General features: G+C 38.9%; 1 protein-coding gene across 4 annotated transcripts in view; it reads left to right on the forward strand.

The window, feature by feature from the left end:
* Positions 1–17,966, forward strand: part of ARL15 (ARF like GTPase 15) — a 207,010-nt gene that overhangs the window by 88,943 nt on the left and 100,101 nt on the right. For all 4 annotated transcript variants that reach the window (XM_078384437.1, XM_078384439.1, XM_078384436.1 and 1 more), the window contains 2 exons: positions 10,013–10,157; positions 14,923–14,982. In XM_078384437.1, coding sequence (XP_078240563.1) covers positions 10,013–10,157; positions 14,923–14,982 — 205 coding nt within the window. The remainder of the gene's footprint in view (positions 1–10,012; positions 10,158–14,922; positions 14,983–17,966) is intronic.

Raw genomic sequence — 17,966 nt, forward strand, 5'->3', positions numbered from 1 at the left:
GGACTTCTCCAAGACAAGTGGCAGATCTGCAGGTGAATTTGGGCAAGCTAGTCTTTAGTTGGAAGGACAGATCAGAGGCTGTAAATTGATGCCTTTGTCATCTCTGGCTCATCTGGAGTCTGAAAGCTGTTGGTCTGACTTCACGAGCCGCAGACATCACATCTGGTCCAATTTTGAATTATTTGCATCAACCCAATGTGTTACACCATCTTTGTCTGATAGTCGTTAGTCATCTGTATTCTGGTTGGTGTCATATGATAAAGGTATTGAAAATAATTGGACATTTTTTCTGAAGCTTTCTTCATCTCTCATAATTTTGAGAGACCGCTGTTCATAGATTTTGTGTTCAGGTATGCCTGTAGTGTGTTTTAAGCAAGCATTATTGAGCTAACCTTTCGTACACTTGACTGGTTACATGTTCAAGATAAATTTTAGAATTTGGACACAGTGACTAGCATCAGGGAAAGAGAATGTGCAGTGCCCTGATTTTTAGAGGCAAATAACTTGCAGATATAGGAAGTAGAAATATCATTAGCAAAATGCAGCAAATATGTGGTTGCTTTTCTTGTGCTTTAAATACTACTGAAAATGTAGAATTAAGTGATGAAGGTGGCCTTACTGAGATGGACAGCTTTGTGGAGTTGTCTAAAAGACAAAGATTGAATGAGGTTTTTCGCCCTTTAGAAGTGTGTGTGTGTGTGTGTGTGCTAAAGTACTGCATTTGTGTCCCATTTATTCAAAGCTGGAGTAAAGGAAGATGGTGAATGGGTTTGAGCCAGTCTAAAAGCTTCCTATCTTTTTTCCTGCTTCTGATTGTCTTAAAAATGTGGACCATATCCCACACAGCTAGAATAGGTCCAAGGCATAGTTAGTAGCAGCCCTATTTAACAATACAATTTATAAACATACACAGGCATTATGTGCACCTGCTTGCCAAAAAGCTGAAATTACTGTGATTGTGATTTCTAATCTGTAACAATGTGTGAATTAATTGAATCATGCATTGTTATTTGTTCACAATGTTGTGTGCGTATGCATTATAAAATCAATAAAGATGAATTACAACAAAAGATTGCTGATAGAACTGTTGTGAAACAATGCTTAAGTAATGTTTGCATCCTTTGCTGAAATACAAAGGTTTCCTTAGAGGCCATTTTGTGGATTTGTTCCCTCCTTTCCTGTAAAGGGAGGCAGGCAGGCAGAAACTGAGGATTTAGGCACCCTAATTTTGAAAGATTCTCCCTGGGGAGGCTGGCTTAAGGCCAACTATGATACTTTTTATCACCAGGTGAGGACTTCTTTGCTGTTCTGTTGATTTCATTGTCCGTAAACCTTTGTAAGTCACCCTTAAAATATTCCGTCTGAACAGTAGGATGTTGAGTGTTGGAAATATATGTGTACCTGAGTAAACAAGTACTATAAGGGAAAACACTATGCTTTGTGCCAGGGAAATTGTACAGATTCATTTCAAAGGGTTTGGAATATAGTATAATTTTATTGTGGTAAAATTCATTATAAACCTAGTTGGAAAATTAAAATTGCTTTGCATGCAGAATCTTAACACAAGTCACCTTTTCCCATTCTTAATGTTTTTATTTTCCCAAACTCTGAAAAACAGTGTATTTTCCTCCACCCCTTGCATTTTAAGTTAAATAGTTGGGCTACTTATAATTTATGTTGGCACTGGTTAATAAATCAATATCTGTTTTGCTGGTCAGCAGCCCCCAATCTAATGAAATAAGGTACAGAAGCCTGCAGATAGAAAAGAGTGGAGCAAACTTTGTGCATCTGTTTCTTTGTGTTTTTATAGTTCAGCAGCGAACAAGATGTCTAGTCTTCTGTAGCCACGTATGATGTGCTATTTGTCTGGCTTTTAGATAACAACTGAAAGAACAGTGCCCTTTAGAAAACGACAATGTCCTGTTCCTTTCATTTGCTCGTCCTAGACGTCTTAGAGCTCCTGCTCTGTTGCAGAGGGCACCGTGATCTGTTTTCTAAAGCCCATGCCTTTGGCAAATTGTTGTTTTTCTGCAGTCAACACACAATAGTAATCGTAATGTGCAGCTCCGTGTGTGAATAAGCAAATATAAAAAACCCTAGGCTCAGGACTGTAAAAATATTGTAGTTTTTTTGTAAAGGACAGCGAAACATAAAGGGCTTAGTCACTGAAGTGGATAGCAACTGTAATAGAGCAGAAAACTGGGGTCTCCTCAAAGAAGGAAGTTCTACACATGCGATGTAACATTATCTGTCTCACTTTCTCATCAGTATTTTGTTAGCAACCAGTAGCTGTTGTGGATCTGTTCCTTCCCCAGGAAGGAGATTAATATTGTAGACATGTCCTTTCACCTGCTGACTCTTGCTGAGTGTTTCCTCCAGGAGAGGCATGAAGAATGGTGATAAAGGAGAAATTGGGTGTGCGTGCGTGCGTGTGTGCACATGAGGATGAGGAACTGTGCACTTATTTGCCTTACTCCTCAAGAGGGCAAGAACAAGAACAGGCATTTTTGCAGCGGTTAAGTAAAAACTAATTTTAAAAAAATGCACCCTTACCTTTCGATTACCAACTAAAGTTTTCCAAGAGAGGCTTGGAAGGTGACAATAAGGAGGAAGTAGAGATATGCATTTTAAGATATGCATTTCCACAAGAGGAAAAGAAAGTGCAAAATAATTTAATTTGCTCTGAAAAAGGGCAGGGCATGGTGTGGCATTCTCAACAAGAATTGAACAAAACTTTCCCTTCTCCTACTGTACATCTAACTGTGTTTTCTCAAAGTTCTAACTCTCCCTGGTCGGAGTGTAAATCTTTCATTATCTTCAGCATCTGACATGCAGATCAGAAGCTCCAACATTAGTCTTCATCCCCTGCAGGAGGGCAAAGTGTTTTGTGTTGCTACAGATTATAGAATAGTATTTTACACAAATCATGCAGAATTCTACAGATGATACATATACTGTAATGCAAATTGCTCACAGTGCTCAAAACGGTATGAGTGCTGCTGTTTTGCACGGAATTCTAAAGATGAAATACATTGGAGAAGTTGTTTGTGTCTTTCATCTGGTTCTCCATTTGCTATGTATGTAGGTGCTCCATTTGATATGTATGTAGGTGCTCTATTTCTCAAAGAGAAAAGATGCTAGCTTTGTGCAGATATGGTTTGTGCAAATTAAGAAGAACTTGTTGAAAGAAAACAGCAGTTTGTGTCCTGCTCTTGCCTAGAAATAAGGGTTCTCATGAGGCTTGAAGATGTCTTACCAAGTTGAGATAGTCTGATCTGAAAAGAGTGAATAAGTGATTTAGTAATCTGTACATTTCTAAAGTGGAAGCCTTTTGATTGTAGCACCCTGTGTATGAAATAGTCTCTTCCTATTCGGCCCCAACTTGATTGTGCTATAAATCTTAAATGAAGAAGATTCTCTATTCTCAGGCATTTGAGGGGATATAATTGCACTGTTTTTTTAACAGCTGGATGTTGGGATTTGCAGTCCAACAACATTTGGTCAGCCACACATTGCCCATTCCTGTCTTTAGAATATGTAGAAGTTTTGATGGTGTAGGAAGTCCTAGAAAAAAACTAAACTGTAGTGTAATGTATCCATCCAGCACTATGAAATGGTAATGTTGTTTCTTTGACTTCTCCATTTAGTCTGTAGAGGAAGAACTGCATGCTTGAATGAATTGGACTGTTAGTAGAAAAACAGCATGTTGTGGAACAGGTTAGGGAAACAGAATTTGAGAAAAGATAACATGTAAGAAAAGTGACCAGTCCTTCATTGCCAGCTTCACCTTCTTCCATCACAACTGTTCCCAGCCCTACTACCATCTTGCTTGGTTGGAGTTCCAGGAAAGTGTTTGTGTGTGTAGGCTTTACCTTTTTATCAAGTTGGTTCTTACAAGGTGTTGACCATCTGCCATTTTTACAGGACTGTGAAAATGCAGCATGGTTCCTGTCTTGGCTGTGCATAAACAGGTGCTGTGTGGGTGAAGTAGAACTTCCACATGAGTGTTGTATACCACCAGTAACACTGCCTCGTTTTTCAACAGAAGCTGGGTTTAGAGGGGCATATTAATAATAATAACAAATAAAACTTTTTTAAAAAAACACGGCATGGTAGTCTTTTAAGGTTATAATCCTGAATCCAGCCTACCTGAGAGTAAGCAAAATGTTTACATTTGTGGATTTTACATTTGAGCGGACATATATTGGATTGCATTTGCAAGTGTTGTTGTTTTTAGCTTGATTTCTACGGTCCTATGACTTTTCACGCTCATCTAGTTTGTTGTAGCTGGCAGTTGTAGAATATTTATCAATACATCTCCAGTGCTAACAAAATAGAGCTCAGTTAGCTGAGCTTGTAGCATACTTAATTCATGAATCACACTGAAGAAGCTTTTCTTGCTTAGTTGAAGATCTGTAAAAGGATGGCTTTTAGCACAGCTTTGTGCTCTAGGCTATTGTTGAATAATCTGCGCCCATCTTTCATCCTAATAGGAAATGACAAGACATGCTGTATCCTCAGATTCTCCATATTTGTAATATTCATTGGTTTCTTCTGGTATTTTCCTACCAGTGATTTGTTTTGCCTTAAAACAAAGAATCACCAGCAATCTGTTTTAGTCTGTTTGCTTCTATCTTTGCTTGAGGTTCTATAAACAAAATAATAAGGTGAAATGATGGAGTGCAGGCATTTTGGGGTTTGGGAAATGCATGGATGCTTGAGTGACACTTGGGCCTTCCATAGCTTTTCCTCAATATGCTATCTGCTTCCTCAGTGGTTGAGTTTGTGGAACAGATGTGGAGTTGAAACAGACTGTGAAGGGAATATTCTCAATTTGGTGCATCTGCCCTGATTGATCTGTGAAAGACTGAAGATCGTTTTTTAAAAAAATCTTACAAAATCTTCGATATCTGATCTCCCTCCTCTCTCATTCACTAGTGTGAGAACAGATCCTGGAATAATACGGTCTAGGAAGTGGCGGGACAAAAATGGCCTGCTAGGAAATCTGAGAAAAATGCAGTGAAGACAAATTATAAATAGGCACTGTGTCAATATTATCCAGCATTTCATTATCATTTTCTGCATTATTTCCATTGTATTCCATATTATATCATTACGTATTGCTACCATCTTATTATGATAATACAGTTATACTGTATATACCATTTCATGCTGAACCAAATAGATGTTTAGATCTTTAAAGTGACTTGAACAGACTCAAATGTTTAGATAAATCTATGCCTTATATTACCGTATTTTTCTGTTTATAAGACAACCCAATGTATAAGAGGAGCCCCCCTTTTATAACCCCCAAATTAGAAAATTTGATCCCCGCGGGGCTTAGGAAATGGATAAGGCAACCATGAAACGGCTGCATGATTGCACCCCTTTGATCCTGAAAACCTTTCATGGCTGCTTCAGGATCAAAGAGGTGCGATTGTGCAGCCTTTTCACGGCTGTGTTCTTAGGAAGTGGGTAACACAGCTGTGAAAGGGCTGCACGATCGCACCCCTTTGATCCCGAAGCACCCATGAAAGGTCTTCAGGATCAAAGGGGTACGATCCTGCAGCCCCTTTACCCGAAGGGAGCCTTCCCTTCCTTTTTCCCCTAAGCCCTGTGGCTTCGCAAGAGGCAGGGAAAGCGGCTGCCTTCCGTGTATAAAACAACCCTCAATTTTTTGTCTAATTATTTAACAAAAAGTGTCATTTTATACACGGAAAACTACAGTAAATCATCCTTGGTATGGTTTCTCTGGTTGCATATACGTAGAGGGAATAAAATCAGGTAAAATTTGGAGACATTTTCCTGAGCAGACTTCATTGTTGGGCCTGTGTCATTTAACACTGGATCTTGTTTATGTGGTACTTTCAAACATGTCCTGCCCTTCAGAGAAAGCCTTGGCGGTAGTCCTTGGCCTCTGGATAGCCATCTGACAGCAGCCCAGAAAGAGGCCTTTTCTATAGTGACCCCCACTTTTTGGAATCCCTTCCCACAGTTGAGGGACACCAACTGCGGCTTGCTCAAGGTGTTTTGTTAAAAATCCAGGCCTTTTCATACTCACTGTGCTAACCAGTTTGGGGATTGTGTTCAGCATCTCTAATATGAAATGTTTTTATTTCATGATTCTCTGGTAATAATGCAGTGCTTCATTTTTTTTTAGATATTTTATCTGCTTGTACACCAATTTAAGATGCCATTAGATACAGCAAAATGGAAATTGTTTGAATAATAAAAATAAAAAAGAGACATTATACAATTTCAGATAATAATAGCTGGTGATTTACCACCGCTTTGAAGTAGGGTGGGGCCCCAGTTAGAGTTCCTGGCAAAGCCCTGTAAACTACCGTATTTTTAGTGAGATGCCCTCTATTGTGTTGATGCAAAACACTGGCCTGCCAATTTGCTCTGTATTTGCTTTTCGAGGCTGTGCTGCAATGGCCAGGCCTTGTTCTATTTAGAGGGTTTAGGTGACAAGTTGAGGCGTTTTCAGAACTGCAGTTTATTGTCCCATAGCTATATTTACTGTCTCAGGCTAACTACAATAACAAATCAACTGTAGCGTTAAGCTAAGAAATATTGTGCTGAATAAACACAGGTGCAGATCTGTTAAATATGAAGATACAATCTTTATACATCTATGCATGTTTAACACTTGAAACCTGTTCTCTAAAGCACCATAAAGTGCAGCAGCAGGTTCCCAAAGTATTCTTTACCACCTTTGGCTCCTGATGTGTTAAGGATTTATTTGCCTTTTGAAATCTATAAAAACCTTTTTTTAAACATTGTATTATAAAGCAAAGTAATTTGTCCCACAGGAAGATAGGTCTCTTTTTGCAGATGACAAATAGCTTACATAGATGTTTCAAAGAGGTGATACATGACTAAATTGTTTTTAATTTTATTCAGCTCCATTTTTTAAAACTATATTTTAAAGTTAAGGAGGAGACAGCTAGACATACACATTTGTTGTTCATTTCTTCATGTCAGTTGAGAAAGAGAGAGGCAGAGAGAAAGAGAGAGGCACGTTTGTAGGTAGTTTCTTGTAGGTAATTTGAAAGGAAGAACCTCTACTGCTTGTGGAGTCTTCCTATGTCATCTGGCGCTATGAAAAATCAAGTTTCACCAAGTGGAAAAGCTAAAGATGCAAATCATGTCCTTTTCAGAGGATCGCTCTCCATGTGAGGAGAGTGCCAACAGGGCTAGCTCGCTCCTTTTCTTTAGACAGTCAGGTTTCCCTTATCCTCAGTTCTTGAATAAAGTGTATTTCTTTCTCAGTCATACTGAAGGCTCAGCTGATGAGAAGAACATCCAGATCACCACATTTTAAAAAAAAAAAATATGGACTAAAGTTGCTTCTGGGGCCTTCTGTAATCAGGCACCCTGAAACTTAAGCTTCATTTATTTACTTATTTATACAGTTTATACCCCACCCATTTAGACAACGTCTACTCTGGGCGGCTTACAAAAAAAAATAGCATAAAAGCAATTAAAACAACAATTTAAGCAACAATAATAATATCATTCAAGATGGGAAGATAAAGCTCAAATGAAAAAGTAAAGACAGAAAAAATAAAAATAGAGAAGGAAAGATCAAGTAGTGACAGGAGGCAAGGCTTGCCTAAAGAGCCAGGTCTTAAGTTGGCTCTTAAAAACACCCAGCGAGGGAGCCAGGCGAATCTCTAATGGGAGACTCTTCCAAAGTCGTCTCATAGTAGGTCTGCCCTTGGAGCTGAACTTTGTTTACACGGTTCTTGTGATCAGGGATTCTGGTTTATCAAGGTTCCTGATAACACTTTCACCAGCCAACTTAATGCTGAATATGTGACGCCCTCATGGGCTTTTGGATGGAGAGGACAGGCAGGTAGGTTTACATGAATCTGTATGTTCCCTCCACTCATTTAGCCCTGGTTTCAGGCATCGGGACATTTTGCCCAGAGGGGGAGGGTCTTGGTTGGTCGGTCTCCTGTCAGATCATGTTTCACTTTATGGCAAATCCTGTTTGGTTCAAATAGGCTTTTGTTTTAAAAATGGCGAGATGACATACTTTTCCAGATAATATTTTTAATGTAGTGCTTCTGTTTCTCTGCAGTACTGCCATGTGTGAAATCTTTGCCTTGTAGTCCACAAAGCTCACTTTTTTTTTCTTCTATGGAAAGAGTGTCCACCTTTGGAAATTTTATTTTATTGTAATTTCTTGAAGAGTTTTATCATATTTTGTCTTTGCGTTTTAACTGTTAGCCAGTTTGAGGGGTATGAACATACTGGAAGGACAGGACACATTTTTTCCATTTAAATAGAAAATTAAAAACCTTATATGACGGGTTAAGTCACATAACCCTGACAGAGAAGACAACACTTGAAGCACATCTGACAAGAGCAACATACATTTCAGAAAGAGCTAACTCATTATTGTAAAATGAGATGTATTCATCAGTCAGAAAGTCTGATGTCTGAATACCTCCCCCAGAGCCCTACAGAATGTTATAGACCTCTATTCATCTGGGTATCAAGGAGAATATTGATATGATTGGGAATGCTTATCTGATTTCATACTGGTATTAACCCTTCCTGGGACAAATGCTGACAGGGATGAACACAGGCTTCTCATTTTCTCCTTAGGTTTCTTCATGGTTGCAATTGGAGATGGGGATTTTCATATTTGTATTTGTATATGAATACGAATATTCCCTCACAGCTGGACTTAATGAGGCTCCAGCCCCTGGGGTTGGACCATCCACTCATGTGTCCGCCGGTAGTGTCAGCATCACTCATTCTTCCAATCACTCCCGGAGCACTGCTCTCTTCCCACTTGGCTGGCCACTCAGCATCTATGCAGGGAGACTCATCCTCCCTCCCCCTGCCTGGAGTGGCTAACTGAGTGGGAAGAGAACAGTAGTCCAGGAACGATTGGAAAGATGGTGGACATGTGAGTGTTAAGTCCAGCTGTGCGTGGATATTCCTATTTGAATAGGAATATCAGCCATCTGCACTGATTCCAGGCAACATTAGCTTGCCTATCTTTAAAAGCTTTATTTATCTACATAGTTTTTATTCTATATATGCACAATAATACTTCAATCACATCTGATCTGTTGATCGTAATAAAGTATTCAATAATACCTCGAAGTTGTTGAAAACATTCCAAAGTCTTACAGCTATGGAAAATGTATAGTCACAAATGCTTAAAAATATTCATAAAAACTAAAGTTAAGTTGCAGGGAAATACTTAAGTCAGATTTCACTCCAAAATACTAGCAATACCAAAAAGATTGTTTTAATTGTACAGTATTCTAAAAATGCAGGGGCTTATAGCCTGAAAAAGCACAATGAATACATCCCTAAAATACGCCATTAGATAGTAAAAAGCATTATAGCTTTAAGCAGTCCTAAACCTTTAAGCGTATTACTGGACACACAGCCAGGCCAGATTGACTCTATGGGGGAAAATTCATGTCCTCATCTGTTTCGAAGTGCTGCTGCAAACTGTTGTTGCTAGATTGATGTCTGGTGCCCACTATTGTTGTTGTTGGTTGTGGAAGGAATGGATCAGGGCTTCCCTGGTCTAATTAGGATTGTGTGGTATGTTTGGGCCAGGGAGTAGTTGGCACTGCCCTAAGTGACTACAGAAGGACTCCCAGGGGGGTGTTATATGTTGTTTATAGGGCTGCAGCAAACCGTGAATAAGTGAAATCACAAATTCAGAACCTAATTCCATGGTAAAAGAAATTAAGATTTCTGATTTTGCTTGAGTGCTAAATGGGTGTAGGATGCTAGGTCTGTAGTCCTCCACATTAACAGAGTGTGGATGAGAGGGGTAGGGCCAGCCTGCTGCTCCCTTTCTGCATGTATTCATGTTAATTTTGTTATGAGTGCCTGTCTGTATCTCTTAACTGAGATGTAGTAATTTCTGAATCATTGCAATAACATAAAGCTCCACCAAAGCTTGTTTGATTTTTAAAAACACACGCATTTTCCTTAGAACAAATACGTCATTTTTCCCCTTATACAACAGTGTTTTCGAGCGCTTTGCTGCAAAGGACCTCCGCCACCTCGACCAGAATATGACTTGGTTTGCATAGGTCTCACTGGCTCTGGCAAGACGAGTCTATTGTCACAACTCTGCAGTGAGAACAGAGAGACGATAGTGTCCACAACAGGTGAGTAAGTGTTCTACTTTATTTTTCAAAGTTCTGGCAATGCCATGTGGTTTATTTAAGGCCAAATTAAAATGCTGTTTTAAATTATTTTTATAGTCTTATATTTTGATAAACATCTGGCTTATGGTTCTATTATGTAAATAACATGAAATTTGTTGACTGGGTGCAAATGCAACCTTGCTCATTCTTTAAGAGGGAATAGATTCATTGTGAAATGGAACTGATCAAATATAGGCTGCTGATATCAATTGTACTTTTTTTCACATGTAAATTTGTTTCTTTTCCTTTCTGAATTTTATCTGCCAGTGGGATGCAGGGAGGCCATAGTGTGGATAAAAATAAATTATTTTTTAAAAAGTCAAATTGATCTAAATCGCATTTTAAATCATAATTTAAGTTTTTAAAATGATTTTAATATAAATTATCAAAAAAATCCATTAAAATTAAATCATGATTTAAGTCCTGATTAAATCAGTTTGATTTAAATAAAATCTACTCTGGGAAGCCCACAATAAAACAATACAAATAAAATAAGAGTAGCAGTAACAAATACATTCTTTCTTGTGCTTGATGAAAAAGTGTGTCTCAATACATGACAGTATCCTTTTTGGAAAAAAAATCTTCAGGTCTACAATATGATATGCAGGGCTGAACTTGACATGGAAGCTTTGTGCTTTGGAATTCTCTAATTTCTTTAAGAAGAGCTAAAATTTTCGCTTGGGCTTGCAACATGGTAGGAAACTGTATAACCCAGTGGTAGACAAACTGAGATTCAACAAATGTTGTTGAACAGTTGTTGTCTAGTTGTTTAGTCATGTCCGACTCTTCGTGACCCCATGGACCAGAGCACGCCAGGCCCTCCTGTCTTCCACTGCCTCCCAGAGTTGGGTTAAATTCATGTTGGTTGCTTCGATGACACTGTCCAACCATCTCGTCCTCTGTCATCCCCTTCTCCTCTTGCCATCACACTTTCCTAATATCAGGGTCTTTTCCAAGGAGTCTTCTCTTCTCATGAGATGGCCAAAGTATTGGAGCCTCAGCTTCAGGATCTGTCCTTCCAGTGAGCACTCAGGGTTGATTTCCTTTAGAATGGATAGGTTTGTTCTCCTTGCAATCCAGGGGACTCTCAAGAGGCTCCTCCAGCACCACAATTCAAAGGCATCAATTCTTCAGCGGTCTGCTTTCTTTATGGTCCAGCTCTCACTTCCATACATCACTACAGGAAAAACCATAGCTTTGACTATTCGGACTTTTGTTGGCAAGGTGATGTCTTTGCTTTTTCAGATGCTGTCGAGGTTTGTCATTGCTTTCCTCCCAAGAAGCAGGCGTCTTTTAATTTCATAGCTGCTGTCACCATCTGCAGTGATCATGGAGCCCAAGAAAGTAAAATCTGTCACTGCCTCTATATCTTCCCCTTCTATTTCCCAGGAGGTGATGGGACCAGTGGCCATGATCTTAGTTGAATAGTAACTTTCATTAATTCTAGTCAGTGTAGCAAATGATGAGGAAAGCTATCTAAAGTTGCAGTCTAACAATATTGTGCAGTCCATAATTTGCCCACATCTGGATTAATACTGTTACCCTGTTTTCTGGTGCCAATCTCAACCTACTTTCTCCAAGCTCCTGTAACCTGTGAAGGGGAAATGTACAGGATTACTGTAATTTTCTAAATTTGTAGACATATACTGTACAGCTTTATGAGGATGATATAGATTCAGAGCAGCTCTCAAAAAATTAGACCCTCCTTTATCTCATGTCATGGCCCTGATACAAGTCATATAGCCAGAAAAAGTTATTTGGAAATACCTAACATGAAGCTTCAACATCATGTCTGGTTTGAATCTGGGATCTCATACTAAAAACGGTATGCTTCTTGAGTGAGTTTGTTGGTAGCTACAGGAGGAATTTGTTCATGTATTTTTTTGTTTCATGTTTTAAGTGCCATGATCTGCTGAAAGAAAGAAGGGGAATAATTTGTAATAAAATTTGGCTTTTTAGAAAGGCTGTCAGTGAACATATAGAATGTGACCTTGTACAAATTCAGGATATTTTATTCAGTAATGTATATAATATTTAAATAATTTGTGAAATGAGCTTTCTTTGTGTTACTTTATATAATAGCATTTTTGTTCATATAAGCGGTTACTGGGTGGGATAGAGAATTTAAGGCTGACATTCCATCTTATCTTCACTTTTTACCACTTGTGATACGAAACATGCAGCACAGCCATGGCTAAAAAGAAAAACCAGGGCATGGTAGTTGTAATAATAATAGGTCATGTCCTGCCTAACTATGTTGAAGGGAAGATACAGTAACTCAAGATTGATTGATTTTTCCCAGTGGAGGAACCTAAGGCAGCTGCTTGCTAGATCTCAAACAAGATCAGCCATCTAATGTTTAGATGAATTCTGCCAGTCAGGCAGCCCTCTGAACAGCAGTTGCTTCTCTTTTTCTGTGTATAAGCAGTGAAGGTGTCCTGAAGAAAGGTTGTGAAGATATCAGAAGCCTCCAGAGGTACCTTGTGCTACACCCAATGGATACAGGGACAATGCAGGTGTGCGTTGGGTGCACAATGTGATCCATATTCTGAGCATTGGCTAGCAGGTTAAGAAGAGAGATGGAGAATTCACGGGATCAGGCAGCTCCTTGGATGGTTCTTGCATCCAAACTGTCCCAGCTTCAAGAACATCCAGAGCGTCTTGCAGTTGCTAATTCCTTTCCTGGATAACACACCTCACTTCCTTTGTGTTCTGCCACAGCCTTTCACCAGCCCAAACCTATGTGTCTGCGAATCTAAGAATGAAGTATACAGTATATACTTTTAACACAATATGAATAGAAATACTTTTTTAGATTAGGCATCCTTCAGTCTTGAGAGACTATGGTAATTTGCTCTGTATGGAGGACTTGGAACAGCGTCTAGTGTGGCTGAGAAGGCCGATTCAAGAGTGACAATCCCTTCCACACTGAAGACAAATACAATCTGTCCCCTGTGCAGCTCCCTGGTTTTGCTGGTTTCGGGACTGCCTCTTTGCCTTGGCCTGCTGGACAAGGGTCTCTTCAAATTGAGAGAAGCCATGATGCACTGCCTGCCTCCAGGCTGAATGCTGAGATGTCAATGTTTCCCATCTGTTGAAGTCCATTCATAAGGCCTTCAGAGCCCACTTGTAGATATCCTTGTATTGCAGCTGTGGTCTCCCTCTGGGGCGCTTTCCATGCATTAATTCTCCATACAGGAGATCTTTTGGAATCCGACCATCAGCCATTCTCACGACATGCCCAAGCCAACGTATTACTTCACAGTCAGGATGTAGTCATAAACAGAGATTAAATCAGTTTTTAAAAATAGTATTTGGCAACTAAAATAAGTACATATAAACAAACAGTAAGGCATAAAATTCCATGGCCTGTTTAATGAATTTAACAAATTTACTGCAGACAGTATGCATAATTTCTTCTTTTTCAGAAAAAGAGAAAAACAGTGTAAAAATAAAACATTTTTATTTTATTTATGTTTTATTTATTTATTCAACTTCTATACCAGCCATCTGGCTGCCATGGCCACCCTGGGCGGTATAGATGTTAGACAAATAGACAAGAAGAACATTTCAGAGCAATAAACATAATAGTTCTAAAATAAAAATTAAACACAAACAAAAAAAATTAAGATAATAATAATTAAAATAATATAAAAGTAAGACGGCAGGACTGATAATATCAGTGTTAAGGCCAATCACTGTATTAAGATGTTATAAGGTCTGGGAAGGCCTGTCAGGAAAAAAAAAGTTTTTAACAATCGCTTGAAAATTCTCAGTGAAGGTGCCAGGTGGATTTCGGGTGGGAGGTTATTCCAGAGTTGAGGAGCAACCACCGAGAAGGCCTGGTTTCTGGGCCTCTTCCGGGATCCATGCTCTCATCCACCTGGCCTGGGAAGATTGTATAGGACCAGCAGATGTTCTCGGGAGGTTACATTTGTGACGTTCTGAATTTTGCATCTATATATCAAATCATACGATTTTCCATTATAAAGTGATGGATTTGATTTTACACTGAGGTATGAATTGGAAGAATGCAGAGAGGCACATATATTTGTGATGTTTTGAATGTTTGAATATTTTATGTTGATATATTTTTATGTTTTGACGGTATGATTTATTTGCATTTTATTACTTTTATTCTTTATTCTGTTGATTGTATTTTGGTCATGTGGTTTTACATGGAGTGAACTGCCCAGAGTAGCCCTTGGCCAGATGGGCAAAAAGCAGCTGATCTGAAATAGAATAATTTTCCGTCTGCTTTTTGAACCCAGGGCTACCCTTAGTAGCCATCAGAAACAAGAGTCTTCTTTTTCATACTTTATTCTGTGTTAGATGGTTGCATTCTGGAAGAGAGTGTCTTCTATGTGCCCTCTCTAATTTTTTAAACAATGTTCCCCAGTTGTATTAAAATGATGCAAAAGGCATTTACATTGTTTTATTTTATATAACTAATCTGCTTTTATCATTCATGTTTTTAAAATAATTCTAAATATTTTTGGCAGTAAAGTGGATCTCAAAGGAATGGAGGAAATGGAAGAGCCTGGGATTAGGGAAGGGATTAGTGAGAAGATAACTTTTGAAACTTTGCCCAGACACTTTAAGCTTACAAGATGCTGAAGGCTCAAACCAGGGAGAAATATGGCTTCTATTTGGGTGGGTGGGGGGCAATATTGCTTTGGATAGTTTCTTTACTCATTACTAATTTTTTTATTTATTTTTATTTCAGGCTTTTGCATAAAAGCAGTGCCATTCCAGAATGCCATCTTGAATGTAAAAGAACTTGGAGGTATAATAGTATTAAACAAGTCCATGTCTGACTGGGAGCTTTGTATTTTGTTTGTGCATCTAGGATAATAAATAAATACTATTTATTTATTTTTATATAACCTTTACTGAGTACCTATAATCCCTAGGTACTAGGGACAGCCTCGGTTTGAAAGGTTACGGTTCCAAAGCATCACCAATGTTGGAAGAAAAGAAGCAAAGCAAACTTTGAAAGGGTTGCCAGGGTGAGGTGGGGGGAGAAAGAAGATAAGTTAAAATAAGTGGGGAAGAAAAGGTGAGCAGAGGGATTGTTTTTTGGCTTTAGTTATACACAGTAAATGAAGTTGTACTGTATGTATGATTTCGGGTGTGGGGTTGAATTCCTAAAGGAAACTCCCTTCCAGAATATGAGTGTTACTGTAGAAACCAAATACTGTACAAAAGTTGAAACGTTTTGACTGATCTAGCTAAAGTAAGTTCGCATGCTGCTTTGAAAGACAGCTGAAATCATTCAAGAGTAGGGATAGTTCTTTGTTTTCGCACATGAGGGAAGAGCTCCCATCCTTCTTGAGAGCAAGTGCTGGTGTAGCCAGGTGATTTTTGGAGCTTTGCAATGCTTCTCTCAAATAAGAGATTATGATCAGACTTGGAAAAGAAGCCCAGTTTAACCTACCAGGTTAATTGGTTGAGGGACAGCTGGCATGCCACTACTCATGAGTAATTTAAGCAAAAACATGTTTAATTTGCAAACACAACACCAACACAAACCTTTTTAGTTTAATAAATTCTGTGTTTAGCTTCCTGGAATGAGAAGTCTTTTTCTTACTTGAAACATTGAGAGGGTGAATTAGCATGTAAAAGTGACAGGAAATTGGTCTAGGAGAAGAGCAGCTTTCCAGAAGCACACAAGGAGTGCAAAACATTGTGCTATGAGACTGTTCCTTCCCCTCTATGATGATAGGATTGGGAGGGTAGAAGAGTCTTCAATGAGTTACTGCGCCTCCACCTGCAGTGATCATCTCTTGCATGCATATATGTTTGTTAATTTTTTTTTAAAAAAATGATTTTTCTACTACAAGGGCTTCACATAACACTGTACGATAAAAAAAGATAGAAACTTGTCTTTAAAAAAGTAGTTTCCAAAGCTAATTATAAAAACTTTTTTAAAGATCAAAGGCAATGCGATATTACAGTTTGGCTGCCTGCTGGAAGCTCCACAGCAAGGGACCCATCCTGATCCAGGAATGGATGGGGCAAAGTTCTGCTATCTGGCAATTGCTATAGGAAATATAGTGTGATGTGTCTTGTGTACTCATCACTCTGCCCATTCCTGACAGTGGAACATAACAACAGAGCCTCCATTGATCTTAAGTCCTGGGCAGGCTCATTTGAGGAGGCTGTCTTTCAGATATCCTGTCCTAAGTTGTTCAGGGCTTTATGAGCGAAAACATCAACTAACCTCAGAAACAATTTGAAAGCCAGTGCAAACATGTGGTATATTGTCGCTGTGAAAGTTTGGCTGCTGCATTTTGCACTAGGTGTAAATTCCAGACAATTTTCAAGGTATCCTCATGTACAGCAAGTTTAATAACTGCTGCTTAAAAGTTTGAGTGGAATATTTCTACAGTACTCTATAGATAAATATTTTGCATAGATGCAAAACAGCATTAGATCAGGTTATTGCTAATGAAACACTGGCAATAACACCTAAATATATTATAGTAAAGGAGCTGCTGTGGCCGTGGGTGCCCAGTATAGGAAACAACAACCACGGAGAGCAAATCCTAGGCCTTTTGTTGCCAAGAAAAGTAAGAGACCTGCCTCTCATAAATGACTCTATCCATTCACCAATTGTGTTGAAGGATGCACTGAACCTGCTGTAGGGCTATCCCTGCATTAAAGCAGAGTGAGACAAACACCTCAGGTAGATTTTTGATGCCAGGTAGGACAGAAAAATTTTATCTAAAACTATTACCACTGTGTTTTGGGATGCAGAAGTGGGGAGAGGCATCCCAGAAAGCAAAATAACATGCTTGGCCTTCGATATTATGGCTTCTCTGCCACAGACAGCAAGATGTCTCAGGTAGCCATACATTGAAATCTACTCATTAGATTATGAGATAAAGTCCTTATAACTATTGGCATTGTGGAAATTGCTGGCTTAAAACATCCAGCTACACAGCGTAGAAAAATCCAGACAGGGACCAACAGAGGAGAGTATTATAATTACAAGTTTCCCTCAAATTTACCACCCCTTATTGTTAGTTAATTTTAAATTAGATTTACCTTCACTGGCAATAGTCTCAAATGATTCTGTCAATTTATGTTTAGTGTCAGGTATGTACAGGCTCAAACCCCATTATTTACCAATAGAATCGAAGCACTGGTGAGTCCCAAGTAGAAGCTGAAACAGAAAAAGAGGAGCTTTTGGGATCTCATATAGTAGTTGGATTTATGCTGGACAAATAAAGGTAGAATGTAAAGCAAGTGTAGTTCTATGGCTAGTACAAAAGACAGACCTTTGAATTTTCAAATTTTTTTCCCCAGTGGTTTCCATCTCACTAATGGAACTGCTTCTATCTACAGAGTTGGGAATTGACAGACTCTTTCCCAGAGGGGCTGGGAAACACTCTGAAATAAAATGTTGGGTAGGCTGGTAGGATACGGGGAGATGTGTTGTGCCATCTTGATAGCTGTTAGTGTAGTGCTGCATTTATCACACTACTGTATAATCCACTGGAATTACCGTATTTTTTGCACCATAAGACGCACTTTTTTCCCACAAAACAGGGGGGTGGAAAGTCTGTGCGTCTTATGGAGCAAAGAAAACAGATTATATTTTCCTGTTTTCTTCTCCAAAAAATGGTGCGTCTTATGGAAAGGTGCGTCTTATGGAGCGAAAAATATGGTATTTCATTTGGCCCATCCCCAGTGGCAGGTCAATACTTTTGTAAATCTCGCTGATTCAGTGGGTCTACTTTAGTAAGGAATGCCATGTGGATTGAG

The sequence above is a fragment of the Pogona vitticeps genome, chromosome 2 (genome assembly GCF_051106095.1).
Source record: "Pogona vitticeps strain Pit_001003342236 chromosome 2, PviZW2.1, whole genome shotgun sequence".
In the NCBI taxonomy this organism is placed as follows: Eukaryota; Metazoa; Chordata; class Lepidosauria; order Squamata; family Agamidae; genus Pogona; species Pogona vitticeps.